Source organism: Oncorhynchus kisutch, linkage group LG28 (assembly GCF_002021735.2).
Source record: "Oncorhynchus kisutch isolate 150728-3 linkage group LG28, Okis_V2, whole genome shotgun sequence".
Classification (NCBI taxonomy): Eukaryota; Metazoa; Chordata; class Actinopteri; order Salmoniformes; family Salmonidae; genus Oncorhynchus; species Oncorhynchus kisutch.
Genome location: NC_034201.2, coordinates 8,308,222 through 8,329,102, shown reverse-complemented (window position 1 = coordinate 8,329,102; position 20,881 = coordinate 8,308,222). Strand labels below are relative to the sequence as shown.

Genomic DNA, 20,881 nt, shown 5'->3' with positions numbered 1-20,881 from the left:
GCTCGGGAGAGACTAAGGTTGAAAGTCATGCGTCCTCCGATACACAACCCAACCAAGCCGCACTGCTTCTTAACACAGCGCACATCCAACCTGGAAACCAGCCGCACCAATGTGTCGGAGGAAACACCGTGCACCTGGCAACCTTGGTTAGCGCGCACTGCGCCCGGCCTGCCACAGGAGTCGCTGGTGCGCGATGAGACAAGGATATCCCTACCGGCCAAACCCTCCCTAACCCGGACGATGCTAGGCCAATTGTGCGTCGCCCCACGGACCTCCCGGTCGCGGCTGGTTACGACAGAGCCTGGTCGCGAACCCAGAGTCTCTGATGGCACAGCTGGCGCTGCAGTACAGCGCCCTTAACCACCACTGATATAGAGAAGAGGACGCATCAGTTGTCACAATAGAGGAGGTATTTTCAGAAGGTAGAAAGAAAGCAACATGAGTAGAAATAAAATGTGGATCGTGGATCGATTCGTAATGTTTGAATACATTTTCTGACTGTTCATTGCTACATTTGGATCAGTTTGGGGTCCGCGGACCGATGCAGTCGTGTCTTCAACATTTGAATCGGGGAACGATGTGTATCAGTGAATTGTTTACGTCCTTATGATAAAGGCACCAGTCAGATAAAAACGTAATAGCATTCCATAACAGAATCAACAGGAACCATTCCACTGAGCTTTCACATACCTACCATTATGGCTGCATGTAAAGGAAATGTATTCACCAAAGCCTGGCGACTGTTGTATAATTTAACCAGAGAGGGCTGTGGGTCGCAGTGAAAAGCCTTTGCTCAGCATCTGCAGCAGAATATTATTACCGGCTTAAACAGTGACCTCACTTCCCTCTAAACACATCTGGGTCATTCCATCAATTCGGTGCCTTTGAGAAGTGCAACTTGGTCAAAAAAACATTTGATTTCACTTAATTGTAACAGTTTTGGACATGTAGGACAAAACTAATAAGACCAACTACAATCCATTATAATCTCATTGATGCCTGGCAAGCACATAATCCTAAAAGAGTACACTTTCTACTTAAACAGGCATATATCATTTCACAAATCGATTTCCGACACCTCTATTTTCTTTAATCAAGAAAATGGCTGACCACTTCAAATGTCAGAATTTCCTAAAAGAGCAACAACATGGTGTTTTAACGTTTCATTACTACAATATCCTACATTCTGTGATCAATTTGAAATTGAAATCAATGAATTCATAACGGTCAATAAAAATGTTGATGACCCCCGGATTTTATGGGATGCCACCAAAGGTTTTATTGAAAATAATGCAACTGCATTTGCTCCCGAGTGGCGCAGTGGTCTAAGGCACTGCATCTCGGTGCTAGTGGTGTCCCTACCGACCCTGGTTCTATTCCAGGCTGTATCACAACTGTCCATGATTGGGACAGCGCACAAATCGGCCCAGCGTCATCCAGGTTAGGGTTTGGCCGTTGTAGCCAATCATTGTAAATAAGAATTTGTTCTTAACTGACTTGCCTAGTTAAATAAAGGTAAAAAAATAATTGTGCATCTGAGTTGAATAAATCACAATTAAAGAAGATATCTGAATTGGAAACGTTAACTGCGTTCTGAACAAACACTCTTCAGACCAGGTAGCTATTACTCTTTCCAAAGTCAAGACAGAACTTAAGTTATTGATAAGACAGAGAGCAGAGTTTGCCATCCATCAAATTAGACTCAATCATTACTTCCATAGTAATTGTCCCAGTTGTTTATTGGCCATCAAGATATCCAGTAATGTTCAATTAGCTGACATAGCGGCTATTGAATATGAAACAGGAACCCAAAATAATCAAACATTCTCCCGCTTCTATAAAGAGCTGTACACCTCTGATTGTAAATCCACACCATGCCAGACTAAGCCCTTTCTAAAATAATTAAGAAATCCACTTTTCTCAACAGAGAAAGCAACCTCGCTGGGAGCCCAAATCTCTCTAAATGAACTCAAAAGGGCATTGGGTAGCATGAATAAAGGCAAATCACCTGGTCCATTTACATTTTTGGAGCCAATTAGGTCCACTATTGCGTGAAAGGATTAACACAGCCATTCACAAAGGTTAATTTGGGGGAGATGTGAATACAGCACTAGATTTCCCTTTTATTAAAAAAGGTAAGGATTCCACCCAGTGTTATCACTCTCGCTCCTGATCTTGGATAAACACATATTAAACTGTTTTCCAAAATGTTGTTTGTTTCGAGACTTACTTACCAAAATTTATCCACACGGACCAAAGCAGTTTTGTTAAAAAACGTCCATTCTTAGATAACTTCCGTCCATTATTACCCATCTTAAATATGGTGTCTCCTACTGCCCTGGAAAAGGGTGGTCTTCACTGATATATCCCTTAAAAAATGCAGTTCTATTATTGATCACCTAATTTCTATTTGGGGCAAAATTGAAAAACAATGTAACTAGGGGGGATCAAAACGGCATGCCCAATATTTCACAATAATGCCTTGCGATCTGGAGGGCGGCCTTTTGCATAACCCCAATGGACCGAAGGTAGAATCAGTACCTTTGCAGATATCATGGACAGTAATGGTTTGAGAACATTATAGGATTTGAAAGACACATTACAAGCAACTCCTTTTTTTTCTATATTTACCATTTAAGTCAGCTATGCTGGATATGGAGTCCCTTGGGAAACCCAACTACCGAACCATCCAATGATAGAATTTATAAATAAATTATCTGGCTTCCCGAAAGGACTGATCTCTAAATTATATAAACAACTTTTGGAAAGCTCAATCTGTGCTAGCCATAAAAAAAGTATGATCCACAGAAAATGGAAAAAAATTCAACTTGGCTTCCCGTAAAACGAACCATCAACTTGTACATTTTAAGTTTGTTCACAAACTTTATAACACTGAGGAAACACTTTACGATGAAATTGGCCCCAACTCTCAACTGTTCACTGTGTCCCTTAAATCAGGTAGGCACATTCCTTCATATGATGTGATAGTGCCCTTCAGTTAAATGCTTCTGGGACAAAGTTACAAAATGAATTAATGTAAATATTCAATGCTTTGCATCTTATGTTACTTAACGATGATCGCTCCTAGAATATCTCAATCAATCAGAGATAACTACTGCTGGCTGGCAGCAGTACCGCAAAAACAAATCTTGGCTCTCACCTCACTCTCGCAATTCGCCAGCTCTAACAGAATTATTGACAGCGAGAATTAATGGTGCAAGTGAAGGAACAATTGAGGCCTGGACAAATATATTTGACTCTTTAAAGAATAATCTCAGCTAAATCCCATAACATGCATACAAACTACACTACCGGTCAAAAGTTTTAGAACACCTACTCATTCAAGGGCTTTTCTTTATCATTACTATTTTCTACATTGTAGAATAATAGTGAAGTCATCAAAATGATAAAATAACACATATGGAATCATGTAGTAACCAAAAAAAGTGTCAAACAAATTGAGATTCTTCAAATAGCCACCATTTGCCTTGATGACAGCTTTGCACACGCTTGGCATTCTCTCAACCAGCTTTGAGGTAGTCACCTGGAATGCATTTCAATTAACAGGTGTGCCTTCTGAAAAGTTCATATGTTTGAGTTGTTTTGTGACAAGGTAGGGGTTGTATACAGAAGATAGCCCTATTTGGTAAAAGACCAAGTCCATATTATGGCAAGAACAGATCAAATAAGCAAAGAGAATTGACAGTCAATCTGGAAAATGTCAATATCTTTTCAAGTTTCTTAAAAAACCGTCAAGCACTGATGAAACTGGCTCTCATGACAAACACCACAGGAATTGAAGACTCAGAGTTACCTCTGCTGCAGAGGATAGGTTCATTAGAGTTACCAGCCTCAGAAATTGCAGCTCAAATGCAGTGGGGCAAAAAAGTATTTAGTCAGCCACCAATTGTGCAAGTTCTCCTACTTAAAAAGATGAGAGAGGCCTGTAATTTTCATCATAGGTACACTTCAACTATGACAGACAAAATGAGAAAAAATAAATAATCCAGAAAATCATATTGTAGGATTTTTAATGAATTTATTTGCAAATTATGGTTGGAAAATAAGTATTTGGTCAATAACAAAAGTTTATCTCAATACTTTGTTATATACCCTTTGTTGGCAATGACAGAGGTCAAATGTTTTCTGTAAGTCTTCACAAGGTTTTCACACACTGTGTTGCTGGTATTTTGGCCCATTCCTCCATGCAGATCTCCTCTAGAGCAGTGATGTTTTGGGGCTGTTGCTGGGCAACACAGACTTTCAACTCCCTCCAAAGATTTTCTAAGGGGTTGAGATCTGGAGACTGGCTAGGCCACTCCAGGACCTTGAAATGCTTCTTACGAAGCCACTCCTTCATTGCCCGGGCGGTGTGTTTGGGATCATTGTCATGCTGAAAGACCCAGCCACGTTTCATCTTCAATGCCCTTGCTGATGGAAGGAGGTTTTCACTCAAAATCTCACGATACATGGCCCCATTCATTCTTTCCTTTACACGGATCAGTCGTCCTGGTCCCATTGCAGAAAAACAGCCCCAAAGCATGATGTTTCCACCCACATGCTTCACAGTAGGTATGGTGTTCTTTGGATGCAACTCAGCATTCTTTGTCCTCCAGACACGACGAGTTGAGTTTTTACCAAAAAGTTATATTTTGGTTTCATCTGACCATATGACATTCTCCCAATCTTCTTCTGGATCATCCAAATGCTCTCTAGCAAACTTCAGACGGGCCTGGACATGTACTGGCTTAAGCAGGGGGACACGTCTGGCACTGCAGGATTTGAGTCCCTGGCGGCGTAGTGTGTTACCGAAGGTAGGCTTTGTTACTTTGGTCCCAGCTTTCTGCAGGTCATTCACTAGGTCCCCCCGTGTGGTTCTGGGATTTTTGCTCACCGTTCTTGTGATCATTTTGACCCCACGGGGTGAGATCTTGCGTGGAGCCCCAGATCGAGGGAGATTATCAGTGGTCTTGTATGTCTTCCATTTCCTAATAATTGCTCCTACAGTTGATTTCTTCAAACCAGGCTGCTTACCTATTGCAGATTCAGTCTTCCCAGCCTGGTGCACGTCTACAATTTTGTTTCTGGTGTCCTCTGACAGCTCTTTGGTCTTGGCCAAAGTGGAGTTCGGAGTGTGACTGTGAGGTTGTGGACAGGTGTCTTTTATACTGATAACAAGTTCAAACAGGTGCCATTAATACAGGTAACGAGTGGAGGACAGAGGAGCCTCTTAAAGAAGAAGTTACAGGTCTGTGAGAGCCAGAAATCTGGCTTGTTTGTAGGTGACCAAATACTTATTTTCCACCATAATTTGCTAATAAATTCCTTAAAAATCCCACAATGTGATTTTCTGGAATTTTTTTTGTCTAATTTTGCCTGTCATAGTTGAAGTGTACCTATGATGAAAATTATAGACCTCTCATCTTTTTAAGTGGGAGAACTTGCACAATTGGTGGCTGACTAAATACTTTTTTGCCCCACTGTATATGAAACTGCAGTTGAAGGATATTTACCCTCACTACATCTATCCAAGTCGTTTCTATTTGCATCATCAGTGAGGCAGTTACTAAGCTACAACAAGATGAAATACAGAAATGCATTCTGGGAATAAAAAAAGTATGTTCACCAAAGTGATGAATGCAATAATTGTGATGTCTTATGAAAAACAAACCTTATTATAAAAAAATAAAAAAGCACAAGGTAAATCAAAACCTTAACCCCTTGGGGAAATGAGCATGTCTAATTCAAGGTATGGTAGCTTATCAGAATGTAGAGATGACAGGGAAAGTAAAAATCCTGGAGGATTCACGCTGTAGTTCAAGAAAAGGAGCACTTTGGGAGAAGACAACCAGACAACACAATGCTATCAGCTGCAGAGCCCCAGAGTAGAGATTGATTGACGGACGCGTGACAAGCAGGCTAATCCTCTGATTACTCAGTCTGTTAATCAACATTAAACACAGTATGTGGACGTCCCATCCCGTGCATGCTGCTGTGGGTCAGTGAGAGGTGGTGAGAGAGATGGAGGCACAACAGCTTACCTGTGAACATGGCTTTGAAGTAGTCGCTGGAGGAGGCCATCATGGCGCGATGCACTGGGAAGGCTTCGTCTCCGTCCCCCGCCACCAGCGTGACATCACATAGTAATCCCTCTAGCCTCAGCTGGTCAAATCCCTGGGAGGGGGAGAGAGAGAAAGAGGAGAGACCAGCCTGTTAGAGAGCTGCTCTGTTAGGTCTCCCGAGTGGCGCAGCGGTCTAAGGCACATAGGGGAGGGTTTGGCCAGACGGGACTTCCTTGTCCCATCACACTCTAGCGATTCCTTGTGGCGGGCCGGGCGACTGCAAGCTGACTTCGGTCGCCAGCTGGATGGTGTTTCCTCCAACACATTGGTGCAGCTAGCTTCCGGAAGCAGTGCGGCTTGGCAGGGTCGTGTTTCGGGGGACGCATGGCTCTCGACCTTCACCTCTCCCGAGTCCATAGGGGAGTTGCAGCGATGGGACAAAACTGTAAACTACCAATTGGATTCCCACGAAATTGGGGAGAAAAGAAAAGAAAGCTGCTCTGTGTACTGTGTGGAGAGACCATGTCTGTCCTGAACCAGATTGGTATAAGGCCTATCCAGACTGGTACACAGACTGGATTAGCCTAACTCAATCACTTCATGAAAAGACAAAGAGAAAAACACAATCCCCCAAGCATTACCGTTTCTTGACAACCTGCCTGAAAATAATTCCTGTGCTTATTGCAATAAAAACAAATAGGTCAAAAATGTATACCAAAAAGTAATTATTTGTCTATCTTTATACAAAGAATAAAAATGTATACCCAAATATGTTATTTTTTGTCTATCTTTGTACAGAGAATGTTACAATACGTTTGTAAGTTCATATTCTGGTTTAATAAAAATTCTTGGTAGAATAATTTTGTGTTAAACCAGCCAAATACATGCATCTTAAAATAATTTCCCACAGAACTATAACGCTCACCAGCCTTAAAAGCAATATGTAGCAATTCTATTACATTTTCTACTTGTGTTTTTAAGCCCAGTGTTCAGTCACAGACTGAGGTCCCTATAAAGAACACAGTGGAGTCCAACAATGGCATCACTATGTGCATTGACGACCCTCACTGCTTAATTAGCATTCACTTAAAATGGTCAACAGTCGGTGTTTCCTACACATTTGAATGATGCTTTTCTCCCATGCAGCAACCGCCTGATGAGCATGTTAGAAGATGTAGCACTGAAAGTGAAGAGTCTTCTCTTGGCAAAATCAATTTCTAGAGTCCTATGCAGGCGTATTTACAATATGTCCAGAGAACAACAAAAAATAGATGGGCTATAATAGATGACTGCTAACAAGGGATAGCAAGATGTGCCTTTTTCTAATGATCCAACAAGCTTTCAAATCATAACAACTTTGAATTTACCTCAGTGATAGTTGTTGTTAAACTCTGAAAATGTTCAGCCATGGACAGTTGGTAGCAAGCCGACAGCTGTCAATCGATAGAGAAACCTTGCAGCGACGACAGAGATTGGCACAATCTTATTTTCTGACTTGAGCAATGTGCTGAATCACACGTGTACACGCACCCAGTGCTGTGTTCCTAAAAAAATACATCAACACTCTTCAACAGTAGGTATAAAAACTATTCCACCAGTTAAAAGGCTATTACACTGTTGAATCGGGACCTTAGAAGCACTCTGCCTAACAACACGTCCACACAACACACCTCCATCATACTAACAGGTTGTGGAGTACACACAGTGTGAACAGGTCACACATTGAGCTTTCTGCCAGCTCCTGCCTGGCAGCCCCCATCTCTGTGACGACCTTCACGTGTGGACAGAGACTGGCATGGGCCAAGTGGGCCAGGCAGGGCACGGAGCCTGACTCACTGGTGCTGATGCTTCATCAAACAGCTGGAGCCCAACACGCTGAGCCACTGTCTGTCTGCACTGAAGGAGTCACTACCATCGCTCTATCATCCCCTTCAAAATTACATCTAACTAGCCGACATAAATAATAAGGGATTTCATCTCCATTTCAATTGTCATCACATTTTCTTTTTATCATATGCAGAAGACATCTTGTTCTATGCGTGCGATGAAAAAAGTAGGCCATTTCAACTAGAGGGAACAACAGTCATTTCCATTATTTTAATCCAACTTCATGAAAGAAATCCGTTTGACAACTCTTTGTCGAGAACATAACAGTTCTTAGAACATAATTCTCTTCCTCCGCAGTGAATCAATTGAATAATTCACTGATCATTTTCCTCAATAAATGCAGCGGATAGGTTTGAAAGACAAGTCTTATCTCTTAGACAGCTTGCACACACTACCCTGATTTATTCCACTGTTTATGTGCTTTGCCCTCCACGCGCATCGCATTCTGACTTTAGATGTGCCAGTGATTAGAGTGGGAGAGACCTTGATTTTTATAAGATTTGTTGGTTTTTAAACAGGATAGTGAAGGCTAAACCCTGATGTGCTTATAACAAGTTTGACATTAGTTGTAAAAATTCCATAATGTTAGGTAGAGCAAAGGAAGAAATGTGTGCAGTGCTTGAAGATTGCAAGTGTGAAGGAGAAGGAGAAACGACGTGTGATTAAGAGTTGCACACAATAGCCTAGAAGAGATTGTTTGAGACAGATGCGCATGATTGGTGCTGCACATCGTTGAAGATCTGCACAGGAACAACTTTTCTGTGTTTTAAAACAGAATTTTGAACAGACAACCTGACTGAAACAAAACCAGGGTAATTTGTGTAATTTTTTTGTTGTGTTCAGAAATGTCTAGATATTTTTTCGAGTTGGGTAAAGGCCCTTAGTATCTTTGTCTGGCAAAGTTTCAGACACCATACAGACATATTCAGGTCCCTAATTATCACGAGCCAAAACAACTGCATAAAACTACTGAGCTATATTATATGCAAATTATTTTATACTAATACAATTGCTTAGAGAAAGCGATTTTGTTTAACAAGCAATTTTTTAAAAATCTAAAAAAGATAGGGGTGACAATAATTTTGACCCCCATCTTCATTACTCTAGCACCCTTCCATTGTGAGGAGAATGTCCTCTTCAAACCACAGGTTTCAATGGGGCTCAAAGTCTGGACACAGAGATGCATTCTTTTTTGTTGTTGTCAATTAACCATTTCTTTGTGGATTTTGATGTGCGCTTGGGGTTATTGTCTTGCTGGAAGATACACTTGCGGCCAAGTGTCAGCCTCCTGGTTATCTTTGCAAAATACTTTAATTACATTTTCATTGGCAAGATAAGCAAACTTAGGGATGACATGACGGCAACAAACGCTGACACTACACAAGTATATCGGACCAAATTATGAATGACAAGAATTGTACTTTTGAAATCCGTAAAGTCAGTGTGGAAGAGGCAAAAAAAAATGAAGGTCTATCAACAATGACAAGCCACCAGGGTCTGACAATCTGGATGGAAAATGACTGAGGATAATAGCAGACGATATTGCCACTCCTATTTGCCACATCTTCAATAGAAGCCTACAAGAGAGCGTGTGCCCTCAGGCCTGGAGGGAAGCTAAAGTCATTCCGCTACCCAAGAATAGTAAAGCACCCTTTATTGGCTCAAATAGCCAACCAATCAGCCTGTTACCAACCCTTAGTAAACTTAATGGAAAAAATTGTGTTTAATGCAATGCTATTTCACAGTAAACAAATTGACAACAGAATTTCAGCATGCTTATAGGGAAGGACACTCAAAAAGAAAAGCCCAGCACTTACACCAATGACTGACGATTGGCAGAGAGAAATTGATGTTATGGCTTTACACCCCCTGCTATAATGTGGATAAAAAGTTACTTGTCTAACAGAACACAGAGGGTGTTCTTTAATGGGAGCCTCTCAAATATAATCCAGTTTGAATCAGGAATTCCCCAGGGTAGCTGTTTAGGCCCTTTGCTTTTTTACATTTTTACTAATGACAAGCCAGAGTGTCTATGTATGCGGATGACTCAACACTATACACGTCAGCTACTAATGACAGCTACTAAGTGACTGCAACACTCAACCAAGAGGTGCAGTTAGTTTCAGAGTGGGTGGCAAGGAATAAGTTAGCCCTGAATATTTCTAAACACTCACTAAACCCTAAACCTCAACTAAATCTTGCAATAAATAATGTGGAAATTGAGCAAGTTGAGACAACTAAACTGCTTGTAGTAACCCTAGATTGTAAACTGTCATAGTCAAAACATATTGATGCAGTAGTAGCTAAGATGGGGAGAAGTCTGTCTATAATAAAGCGATACTCTGCCTTCTTAACTTCTTGATGACAGAGGGGCAGTAATTGAGTAGCTTGGATGAATAAGGTGCCAAGAGTAAACTACCTGCTACTCTGTCCCAGATGCTAATATATGCATATTATTAGTAGTATTGTATAGAAAACACTTTGAAGTTTCTAAAACTGTTTGAATGATTTCTGTGAGTATAACAGAACTCATATTGCAGGTGAAAACCTGAAAAATATCCAACCAGGAAGTGGGAAATCTGAGGTTTGAGTCTTTGGGGTCATATTGCACTTCCTAAGGCTTCCACTAGATGTCAACAGTCTTTAGAACTTTGTTTCAGGCTTCTACTATGAAGGGGGAGAGAATGAGAGGGGATTGAGTCAGGTGTCTGGCAGAGTGCCACAGGCTTGTGAGGCGCAGTCAAGTTACATTGCTTTTCTACAGACAATGGAATTCTCCGGTTGGAACATTATTGAAGATTTATGATAAAGACATCCTAAATATTGATTCTGTACTTAGTTCGACAAGTTTCTACGACCTGTAATATAACTTTTTTAACTTTTCGTCTGACGTTCGGCTGGACCCGAATGCGCGTTTGTATTTGTTTACCAAACGCCCAAACAAAAGAAGCTATTTGGACATAAATTATGAACTTTATCGAACAAATCAAACATTTATTGTGGAACTGGGATTCCTGGGAGTGCATTCTGATGAAGATCATCAAATGTAAGTGAATATTTATAATATTTCTGACTAATGTTGACTACACAACATGGCGGATATCTTTTTGGCTGCTTTGTTGTCTGAACGCTGTACTCAGATTATTGCATGGTTTGCTTTTTTTCCGTAACGTTTTTTAAAAATCTGACAGCGGTTGCATTAAGGAGAAGTGTATCTCTAATTCCGTGTATAACACTTGTATTTTCATCAACATTTATGATGAGTATTTCTGTAAATTGATGTGGCTCTCTGCACAATCACCGCATGTTTTAGAACTACTGAATATAACGCGCCAATGTAAAATGAGATTTTTTTTTACGCTACCGTCCCACATATCCCAGAGAGGTTAACACTATCAACAAGGCAGTTCCTACAGGCCCTAGTTTTGTCACACCTTGTCACACTGTTCAGTAGTGTGGCCAGGTGCCACAAAAAAGGACTTAGGACAATTGCACAGCTGGCCCTTGGATGTACACAGAGAGCTAATATTAATAATCTCTCCTGGCTGAAAGTGGAGGAGAGTGACTTCATCACTACTTTTATTTATGAGAGGTATTGACATGTTGAATGCACCGAGCTGTCTGTCTCAACTACTGGCACACAGCTCGGACACCCAATGCATACCCCACAAGACATGCCACAAGAGGTCTCTTCACAGTCCCCAAGTCCAGAACAGGCTATGGGAGGCACACAGTACTACATAGAGCCATGACTACATGGAACTCTATTCCACATCAAGTAACTCATGCCAGCAAAAACCCCCATTAAAAAACACCTTATGGAACAGCGGGGACTGTGAGGCAACACAAACATTGGCACACACACATGCACACACACACAGATTTAGTACTGGAGTAGGGGCCTGAGGGCACACAGTGTGTTGTGAAATATGTGAATGTATTGTAATGTTTTTAAAATTGTATAAACTGCTTTAATTTTGCTGGACCCCAGGGAGAGTAATAGGGATCCATAATAAATACAAATTCAGGTAGAATTGTATGAATTTTTCTTATAGTTTTATCTGAAAACGGATTTAAACATTAAGACATTCTTCCCATAAAAGTTGGACAAATCTCTAATCATTAACTTTACCGAGTAACTGGACATTTTAGCCAAAAACATGGTTGCCTCTGCCAGGAGGCTGACACTTGGCCGCAAGTGGATCTTCCAGCAAGACAATAACCCCAAGCATTAAAAAGAAACATTTTGCAATGGCCATCTCAGTCTTCGGACGTGAACACCATTGCAAACCTGTGGTTTGAATTGAAGAGGGCAGACCATAAGAGGAGACAAATTATATCAAGGATCTATAAAGATTTTGTATGGAGGAATGGTCTGAGATCCCTCCCAATCTCATAAAACATTTTAGAAAAAAGGTGCCAATAATTTTGACCCCTCTCTTTGAGATTTTGTTTTATTACTTGTTAATAAAATCTCTTTCATTGAGCAATTGTAATAGTATAAAATAATAATATATCTATAATTTACAACTCAGTATTTTAATTACTTTATTCAGTCTTTTTTGCTAATCTTTATAAAAGGCTGACAATATTTATGGACCTGCCTGTATAGCTATCATTTCAATCAATCACAGGACCTCTGAAGGCATATTAAAATGACCCTGGCATATTTCATTAGGGCTATTAAGAGGTTCATCAATCTGTCCATCCTCCCCAGCAGCACCATCTCTCAGTCTCTCTCCACTACTACTCACCTGAAGGACCACTGAGCTGTGCGTGTTGCTCGTAAAGAAGCGAGTGTTTCCGGTTTTTGAAGCCTGTAGGTGGGCAGAGATGCCCATGTCACCACACCCCTGCGACACTTTCATGTGAGGGTCGTCGTCCTCCACGAGGGATCTTTAGGGGAGGCAGAGGGAGGGGAGAGAGGGAAAGGGACGTTTAGCTTACAATCATGCAGTACAAGCACGGATTTACATTAAAATCAACTCATTGAGTGTGGTTTGTATGCAGATTCACGAGCCTACATGATGAGAGAATGTTGAGATTTTCCTGATGATTCATGCACAGCGGCTGAGGAAAGGGGTTTTAGGAAAAAGGTCAATAAATACACAGCACAACATGGGGAGAGCTTAGCTAAGACATTTGCGTTCTCCTAATCAGGCACATAGAACATGATTTAAAATGTCTACATTAACACCAAACAATACACAAGGACGCTCACACACACCTGAAAATGGTGCTTATATCCAGGGACGTAAGGACAGGCAGTCACGCTACAAGGCAAAGGTAACTACGAGCTAAGAGTAAACATCCCCAGCCTGGTCCCTCCCTACAGCAGACCATGCTCTCAATGGGACTGTGAGAGAATAACACGACTCAGGCCAATCATAGTGGTGTCCTCACCTCCTCCTCTGCCACATTACACTCAGTTCCATCATCAGCTCTCCACTCCAAACCTGATGAAGTCATACTGGTGCTCTATGCCAGGGGTTCCCAAACTCTTTTTAATTTGGGACCTACCAATTGAGGTGTCTTGAGTCGCGACCCACAAAAAAGGTTTGAGCGGTTGAAAAAACATACACAGACCAAAGAATAAGTAAACAATATCATCATGGCAGCAGAGAAAACATTTTGTAGTTTTAAAGCACATTTTTCTGCCATTCTATACATTGTCCCGTGGCTAATGCTGTGTTCTTATGCTTAAATATTATAAAATCAATAGGGGCCTCATTGTCCAGCTTTATTGTTGTTGATGGCAAGTTCTCAAAGTGCTATAGCTAGGCTATTGTAAAAATATATATATGTATCTTTTAAAAAATTATTTATTTAACTGGGCAAGTCAGTTAAGAACAAATTCTTATTAACAATGACAGCCTATGTATAGGTTCATTATCATTTCTACATACTTTGGTTTTAAGTTTAAGTTTACACTAAAAGCATTTTTCCCCTCCCGAAAATATGTATGATATACACACACACACACACACACACACACACACACACACACACACACACACACACACACACACACACACACACACACACACACACACACACACACACACACACACACACACACACACACACACACACACACACACACACACACACACACACACACACACACACTATCAGTCAAAAGTTTGGACAAACCTACATTGTAGAATAATAGTGAAGACATCAAAACTATGAAGTAAAAAAAAGGAGATTCTTCAAAGTAGCCACCCTTTGCCTTGATGACAGCTTTGCACACTCTTGGCATTCTCTCAACCAGCTTGGCCAAATTGAGCAATCGGGAGAGGCTGGCCTTAGTCAAGGAGGTGACCAATAACCCGATGGTCACTCTGAAAGAGCTCCAGATTTCCTCTGTCGAGATGGGAGAACCTTCCAGAAGGATAACCATCTCCGCACCAATCAGGCCTTTATGGTAGAGTGGCCAGACGTTAGCCACTCCTCAGTAAAAAGGCACATGATGGCCCGCTTGCAGTTTGCCAAAAAATAATTTGCACCTAAAAGACTGACTATAAAAAACAAGATTCTCTCGTCTGATGAAACCAAGATTGAACTCTTTGGCCTGAATGACAAGCGTCAGAGAAAACCTGGCACTATGTCTATGGTGAATCATGGTGGTGGCGGCATCATGCGGAGGGGATGTTTTTCAGCGGCAGGGATTGGGAGACTAGTCAGGATCGAGGGAAAGATGAACGGAGCAGAGTACAGAAAGATCCTTGATGAAAATCTGCTCCAGCGTGCTCAGGACCTCAGAATGTGGTGAAGGTTCACCTTTCAACAGGACAAAGACCTTAAGCACACAGCCAAGGCAACGCAGGAGTGCCTTTGGGGCAAGTCTCAAAGTCCTTGAGTGGCCAGCCAGAGCACAGACTTGAAATAAATAGAACATCTTTGGAGAGTCATGAAAATAGCTGTACAGCAACGCTCCCCATCCAACCTGACAGAGCTTGAGAGGATTTTCAGAGAACAATGGGAGAAACTCTCCAAATACAGGTGTGTCAAGCTTGTAGCTTCCTACCCAAGACTCGTTACTGTAATCACTGCCAAATGTGCTTCAACAAAGTACTGAGTAAAGGTTGTGAAAACCTATGTAATTGTGATATTTCAGTTTTTCATTTGATCACATTTGCAAACACGCATGCACAGTGTATTCAGAAAGTATTCAGACCCCTTGAATTTTTCCACATTTTGGTATAAATGTAAAATAAAATCTAATATATATTTTTATGCACAAAAAAGTCATCCCAAGACCCACCTGGACACCTGCCATGACCTACAAGTGGGTCCGTCCCACAGATTGGGAACTATTGCTCTATGCAACACCAACGCAACATCTCGTTAACTACAGCAACTTTAATTATGCCTACAATTACTGGAGACCGGTGTTATCCACTGGTTATTAGGGCATGTCCGCTAACTGACCATGAGGGTCATATTAACTTCAGAGTTACGGCAGAGTTGCAAATAAAAAGCCATCTCTCACACTGGCCAATAAAAAGAAAAGATTAAGATGGGCAAAAGAACACAGACACTGAACAGAGGAACTCTGCCTAGAAGGCCAGCATCCCGGAGTCACCTCTTCACTGTTGACGTTGAGACTGGTGTTTTGCGGGTACTATTTAATGAAGCTGCCAGTTGAGTACTTGTGAGGCGTCTTTCTCAAATTAGACACTAATGTACTTGTCCTCTTGCTCAGTTGTGCACCGGGGCCTCCCACTCTTTCTATTCTGGTTTATCAGTTTGCGCTGTTCTGTGAAGGGAGTAGTACACAGCGTTGTACCAGAACTTCAGTTTCTTGGCAATTTCTCGCATGGAATAGCCTTTATTTCTCAGAACAAGAGAAGACGGACGAGTTTCAGAAGAAAGGTCTTTATTTCTGGCCATTTCGAGCCTGTAATCGAACCCACAAATGCTGATGCTCCAGATACTCAACTAGTCTAAGGAAGGCCAGTTGTATTGCTTCTTTAATCAGCACAAAAGTTTTAATCTGTGCTAACATAATTGCAAAGGGTTTTCTAATGATCAATTAGCCTTTTAAAATGATCAACTTGGATTAGCTAACACAACGTGACATTGGAACACAGGAGTGATGGTTGCTGATAATGGGCCTCTGTAAGCCTATGTAGATATTCCATTAAAAAGAATCAGCTGTTTCCAGCTACAATAGTCATTTACAACATTAACAATTTCTACACTGTATTTCTAATCAATTTGATGTTATTTTAATGGAAAAAAAAAAAAGATTTTCTTTAAAAAACAAGGACATTTCTTAATTCTTAAGTGACCCCAAACTTTTGAACGATATGTGTAAACCACAGTGGCGGCCATTGATTGGCTGAATACCAGGGCGCGAGGTGGTTGGAGTTGTCAATAAAGCAGCATGACAGAAATATGAAGTTTTCGAAATACCGGCAAATTTCTTTCAGAAGATATATAAAGAGATCTGTGCATTTGAATAAGAGCATAAATACACCTATTTGTCTTTTGCATATCAAAAACCGAATGACCACTACTGCACATGCTGCCACTGTTTTGAACAGATTATATTATACTATTTAGAACGAGCAGCCAGTTCACGAACGAGTGCACCTGGGAGAACGCAACAAGCAGATGCAATAAGTGAACCCCCAGCCCCTCTTGGCAGTGGACAGAAATTCTTTACGTTTTAAAGTTAATTTCATGCAATTCTACACGTTATTTATTTCATTTCAGGGTTTCTCTCACGACCCCATTTTCAAATCAGGTGATCCCACATTCGGACGCGACCCCTAGTTTGGAAAGCGCTGTGTTCAACACACGATACGATGATCATCCAGGACTGCTAAGTCTCTAACGAATGGAAGTCGATGAGCCAGTCAGGGGGTCAGGTGATACTATCAGGTATGTTTCTAAAGGGAGGGGGAGATGGATGGCCTAGTGGGCTCTAGATAGCGGTTGTTCAGGGTCAGCACCACCACAACTAGATATGGAGGAGTATTCATGGCTACAGGATCAGGAGCAATCACACTGACACACAGCGTACTGGTACATTTACCCTGTCAGGTGGTAAGTCGGAGAGGCAGCGAGGAGAGAGTGGGTTATCCAAACCACAAAGGAGTGTTGGTGGCTGCCGGAACGAAACAAAGAGAACAACAGCTAGAGCAACCCAGTCATAAAATACATAACTCGGACTCCAACCAACAGCACGAAACAAACAAACACAGACGTCATCGGAAGTTTCATCCATCAACAGCCGATTTGTAGTGAAAACACCAAACACACACACACACACTGACACGCTATGCTACAAACACGTCCGTATGTGACTACAAATATGCACTGACTAGGCTACACAAATGTTTCACAGAAATAAATACACAAAAGTCAGTTAGGCCTATATCAAATCTTCTGCTGTGTGTGTGTGGGTGGTGGATGGCAGTTCTCTTTTTTATTAACAAGATGCTTAAACATGCCAAGAATCATATGCTTTATGGAATGGAGACCGTGAACCATTTCTTAGTAATACATCAGGGAATAATTAATTAAATTGGTTAAATTGGATGGGGGTAGGCATGCGATGCGTCTTAATTGCTTTTGTAAATTGGATGATGACTATAATGAAAACTTGCATCTTAAAGGCCCAATGCAGTATGTTTTTCTCAATAGCTAATCATTCCTGGGTAACAATTAAGTACCGTACTGTGATAGTTTATTTTTGATCATTTTAAGTGAAAACTAAAGTAGCTTCTTAGCAAGAGCAATTTCTCAAGTGAGAATTCTGCTAGGACTGTCTGAGCATGGTCTGAGTGGGGAAACTGAAAACTAGCTGTTATTGGCAAAGTGGTTTGGAACTCTTTCTTATTGGCCTATAAACTAATTTGTCACCAGGCAGGTAAAACCTCTATCCCAAGCCTCCCGAGTGGTGTAGCGGTCTAAGGCACTGCATCGCAGTGCCAGAGGCGTCACTACAGATCTGGGTTTGATCACTGGCTGTGACGCAGCCGGCCGCGACCGGGAGACCCATGAGGCGGCGCACAATTGGCCCAGCGTCATCCGGGTTAGGCTGGCTGGGTTGTCCTTCGCTCTCTATCCTACCAAAACAGGCTGACATTTCAAACAGCTGTTACGCTAAAAGGGCATTATCATACTTTTCACAGTATTATTCCAACCTCATAGTGTGCTTAGAAAGATGGAAATCCGCACACTGGCAAAAAATTGGAAATATCCAAAACCTCAGTGTGGAAAGACTATATATAAAAACACAGGAAATCTAATTTTTGACTGCACTGGGCCTTTAAGAGCAGCAGACTTTTTATCAAATGGTTGTTAGTGAACAGTGTCTATTTCCTCTCATTCACGCATCTGGTTGAGGGATACATTTTTTTTAGAAGTGGGATAGGATAGTATTGGATTAAAACTAAACCTACAGGAACAATGGCAGGGAACCAGGAAGTTGTCAAACTATCTAACTACTTAATGGGAATCTCCATCTACAATGAGGAAATAAAACAAATTGACAGACGCTCATTCATCAAACTGAATGTTTGGTAGGCCATTTCTGCACTTCCTGTTGGTGAGACAAATATTAGAATTAAGAGCCTCTTCACACTTACTACACTTTTCGTAAAAATACCGTCAGTTACACATATTACTCAAATGTAAACATGAGTACTTGCTACGTGTCGACACTCGGCCAACACTCCTACAGTATAAATGCTAACAGCAGAGCAATGTTTTTAAAACAACTTAAATGTTTAGACATTTTCCTAATATTTGAGACTTGTTTTATTGAGTTTATACCTGAAATTGCTTTAACAGGCTGTTACATTCTGAAAATGTTGCAGTAGCTGCCAGCTGCACTGAGCCACATACAACTATGGATCTCCACAAACAAAAACTAAAAACATGTCAAATGCAGATCATACAAATAGGAGATGTTTTTTTCATTTGTAACATTGTGTGGTGATTTCAGAGGTGGCACCACAGGTCGCAGAGTGGTGGGTGGGTAATTATTTTCCGGGGGGCACCAGCGTTTTCCTGGTCTGGTAGTAGGCTAACCGAACCAACTTCGGACCCTAGTTGTAGCGTATGACATAGTAATAAATCACCCCAAAAAATGTTTATATGGGCTATGTATTTTTTTTATATGGGCTATGATGGGACCAGATAATTTTTCTAATCAGGTCATATGGTTTTAAAAAACTCCTGACCCTACTGAGGATGAAAACATTAAAACCCTTTTTGATTTAGATTTTATTTAACTAGGCAAGTCAGTTAAGAACAAATTCTTATTTACAATCACAGCCTAGGAACAGTGGGTTAACTGCCTTGTTCAGGGGCAGAACGACAGACATTTTGCCTTGTCAGCTCGGGGATTCGATCTAGCAACCATTCGGTCACTGTCCCAACGCTCTAACCACTAGGCTACTTGCCGCCCCTTTACACAAAACAAAAGAGACCATTTCGATTGGACAGTGAAACCAACAGGGCTGAGCTTGCTGCATGCAGGGTTGCATTGTATATACTCATACAGTTATCAGAATGTTGTCGATGGAATACTTCCAGTCAATCATTTTGGATGAACCCCTAAGGTCGATCTCCGTGCCCCCGCTGAAATCTATTTAGCGTAATAAAAAAGAAAGTCACCATAAAAATATGTCTGTTTGAATATAAACCTAAAATAATTGCCTATTTTAGGCTATAAATACATAGCTTAGGCTATTAAAACATGACCTTGAGTTTTCCCTGGCCAGACCCAGAACGCATAGACTTCTCTAGACTACCTGCAGCTGTGGTTGTTATCAGTAGGCTACAGTTGACCAGACTGAAGCACAGACTAATTGTGCACGTTGACAAACATGAGGCACTTTATGTGTTTTATGGCGGGTATGAGCTTCCATATCAAACAGCTCGTTGCAGTGAATTCACTTATACCCATGTTTTCAGTCGCAACTGTTATAAGTGAATTCACTGCAACGAGCTGTTTTATATGGAAGCCCATGTTAGTCTGTGCTTCAGTCTGGTCAACTGTATCCTGGTGCTGCTTTTTTATTTTTTTGATCTAATCGGCCAACTTCATTCCATTATTTGAATTCCATTTTGTTTTTTTGGGAGGGAGTGAGCTCAATGCGCACATCCCAGTTTCTCTAGAGATAAATCAGATCCAGCTTGAACTGTAGGTAGGGAGCTGTTTCCAAAAGGCCAATATTCTACTCAATTTAGCGCATAAAACGTGGTAATTAACCACAATGACCATAATCCTTTGCGCATCTACTTGACAGGTCTTTGTTTCTTTTACGCCTGCTTACAGAAGAGAGAAGAATGCCGGATCGTCCGGTGACATAGAGAGCCGCTGTTGCTTCGCGAGCTATCTCTAGCTGAAAATACATGATCTAAGTGATTAATAGTTGGTATTCAGTAGTCATAAAAATATGCCTTATTTACTGTGAAGAACTACAAAATAGGGATTTGGTCAGAGAGCATAGGCTGCAGCTCTATAAAGATGAGATGACTTGGAATTAAATCATAAAATAATCAAATAAAACAAACACAACAACTGAAATACTGCATTACAGTTAAGTGAATAAATGATGGTTAATAAGTGTAAGCAGTAATGGACAGCCACGACCCTCATGGGAGTTGTAATTGTTTTATTGTGTGTTACAGCATTCAACCCACATAATGCATAGTCCCTTTAGTCTTTTAAGATAATCGAAACCAAAAACCGTGATTATTTTTTAACTGAACCAAAACGACCTCAAAAAGCACTGATCGCTCAGCACTAGTCTCTATGCACACTCACGCACTCCAACACACACACATTAATTTGCACACACACGCATAACATGCACACACATTTATATTGACTCTTTTATACTGACTCTACACACACACACTTACATTCATTCACGATATACGCTGCTGCTACTCTGTATCATATA

At 41.1% G+C, this 20,881-nt stretch overlaps 1 protein-coding gene across 3 annotated transcripts in view; it reads right to left on the bottom strand.

Annotated features, from left to right (window-relative positions):
- Window positions 1–20,881, bottom strand: part of LOC109873033 (kelch-like protein 13) — an 87,885-nt gene that overhangs the window by 23,899 nt on the left and 43,105 nt on the right. For all 3 annotated transcript variants that reach the window (XM_020464530.2, XM_020464531.2, XM_020464529.2), the window contains 2 exons: window positions 12,704–12,845; window positions 6,042–6,174 (listed from right to left, as the gene is read on the bottom strand). In XM_020464530.2, the coding sequence (XP_020320119.1) occupies window positions 6,042–6,174; window positions 12,704–12,845 (275 nt within the window). The remainder of the gene's footprint in view (window positions 1–6,041; window positions 6,175–12,703; window positions 12,846–20,881) is intronic.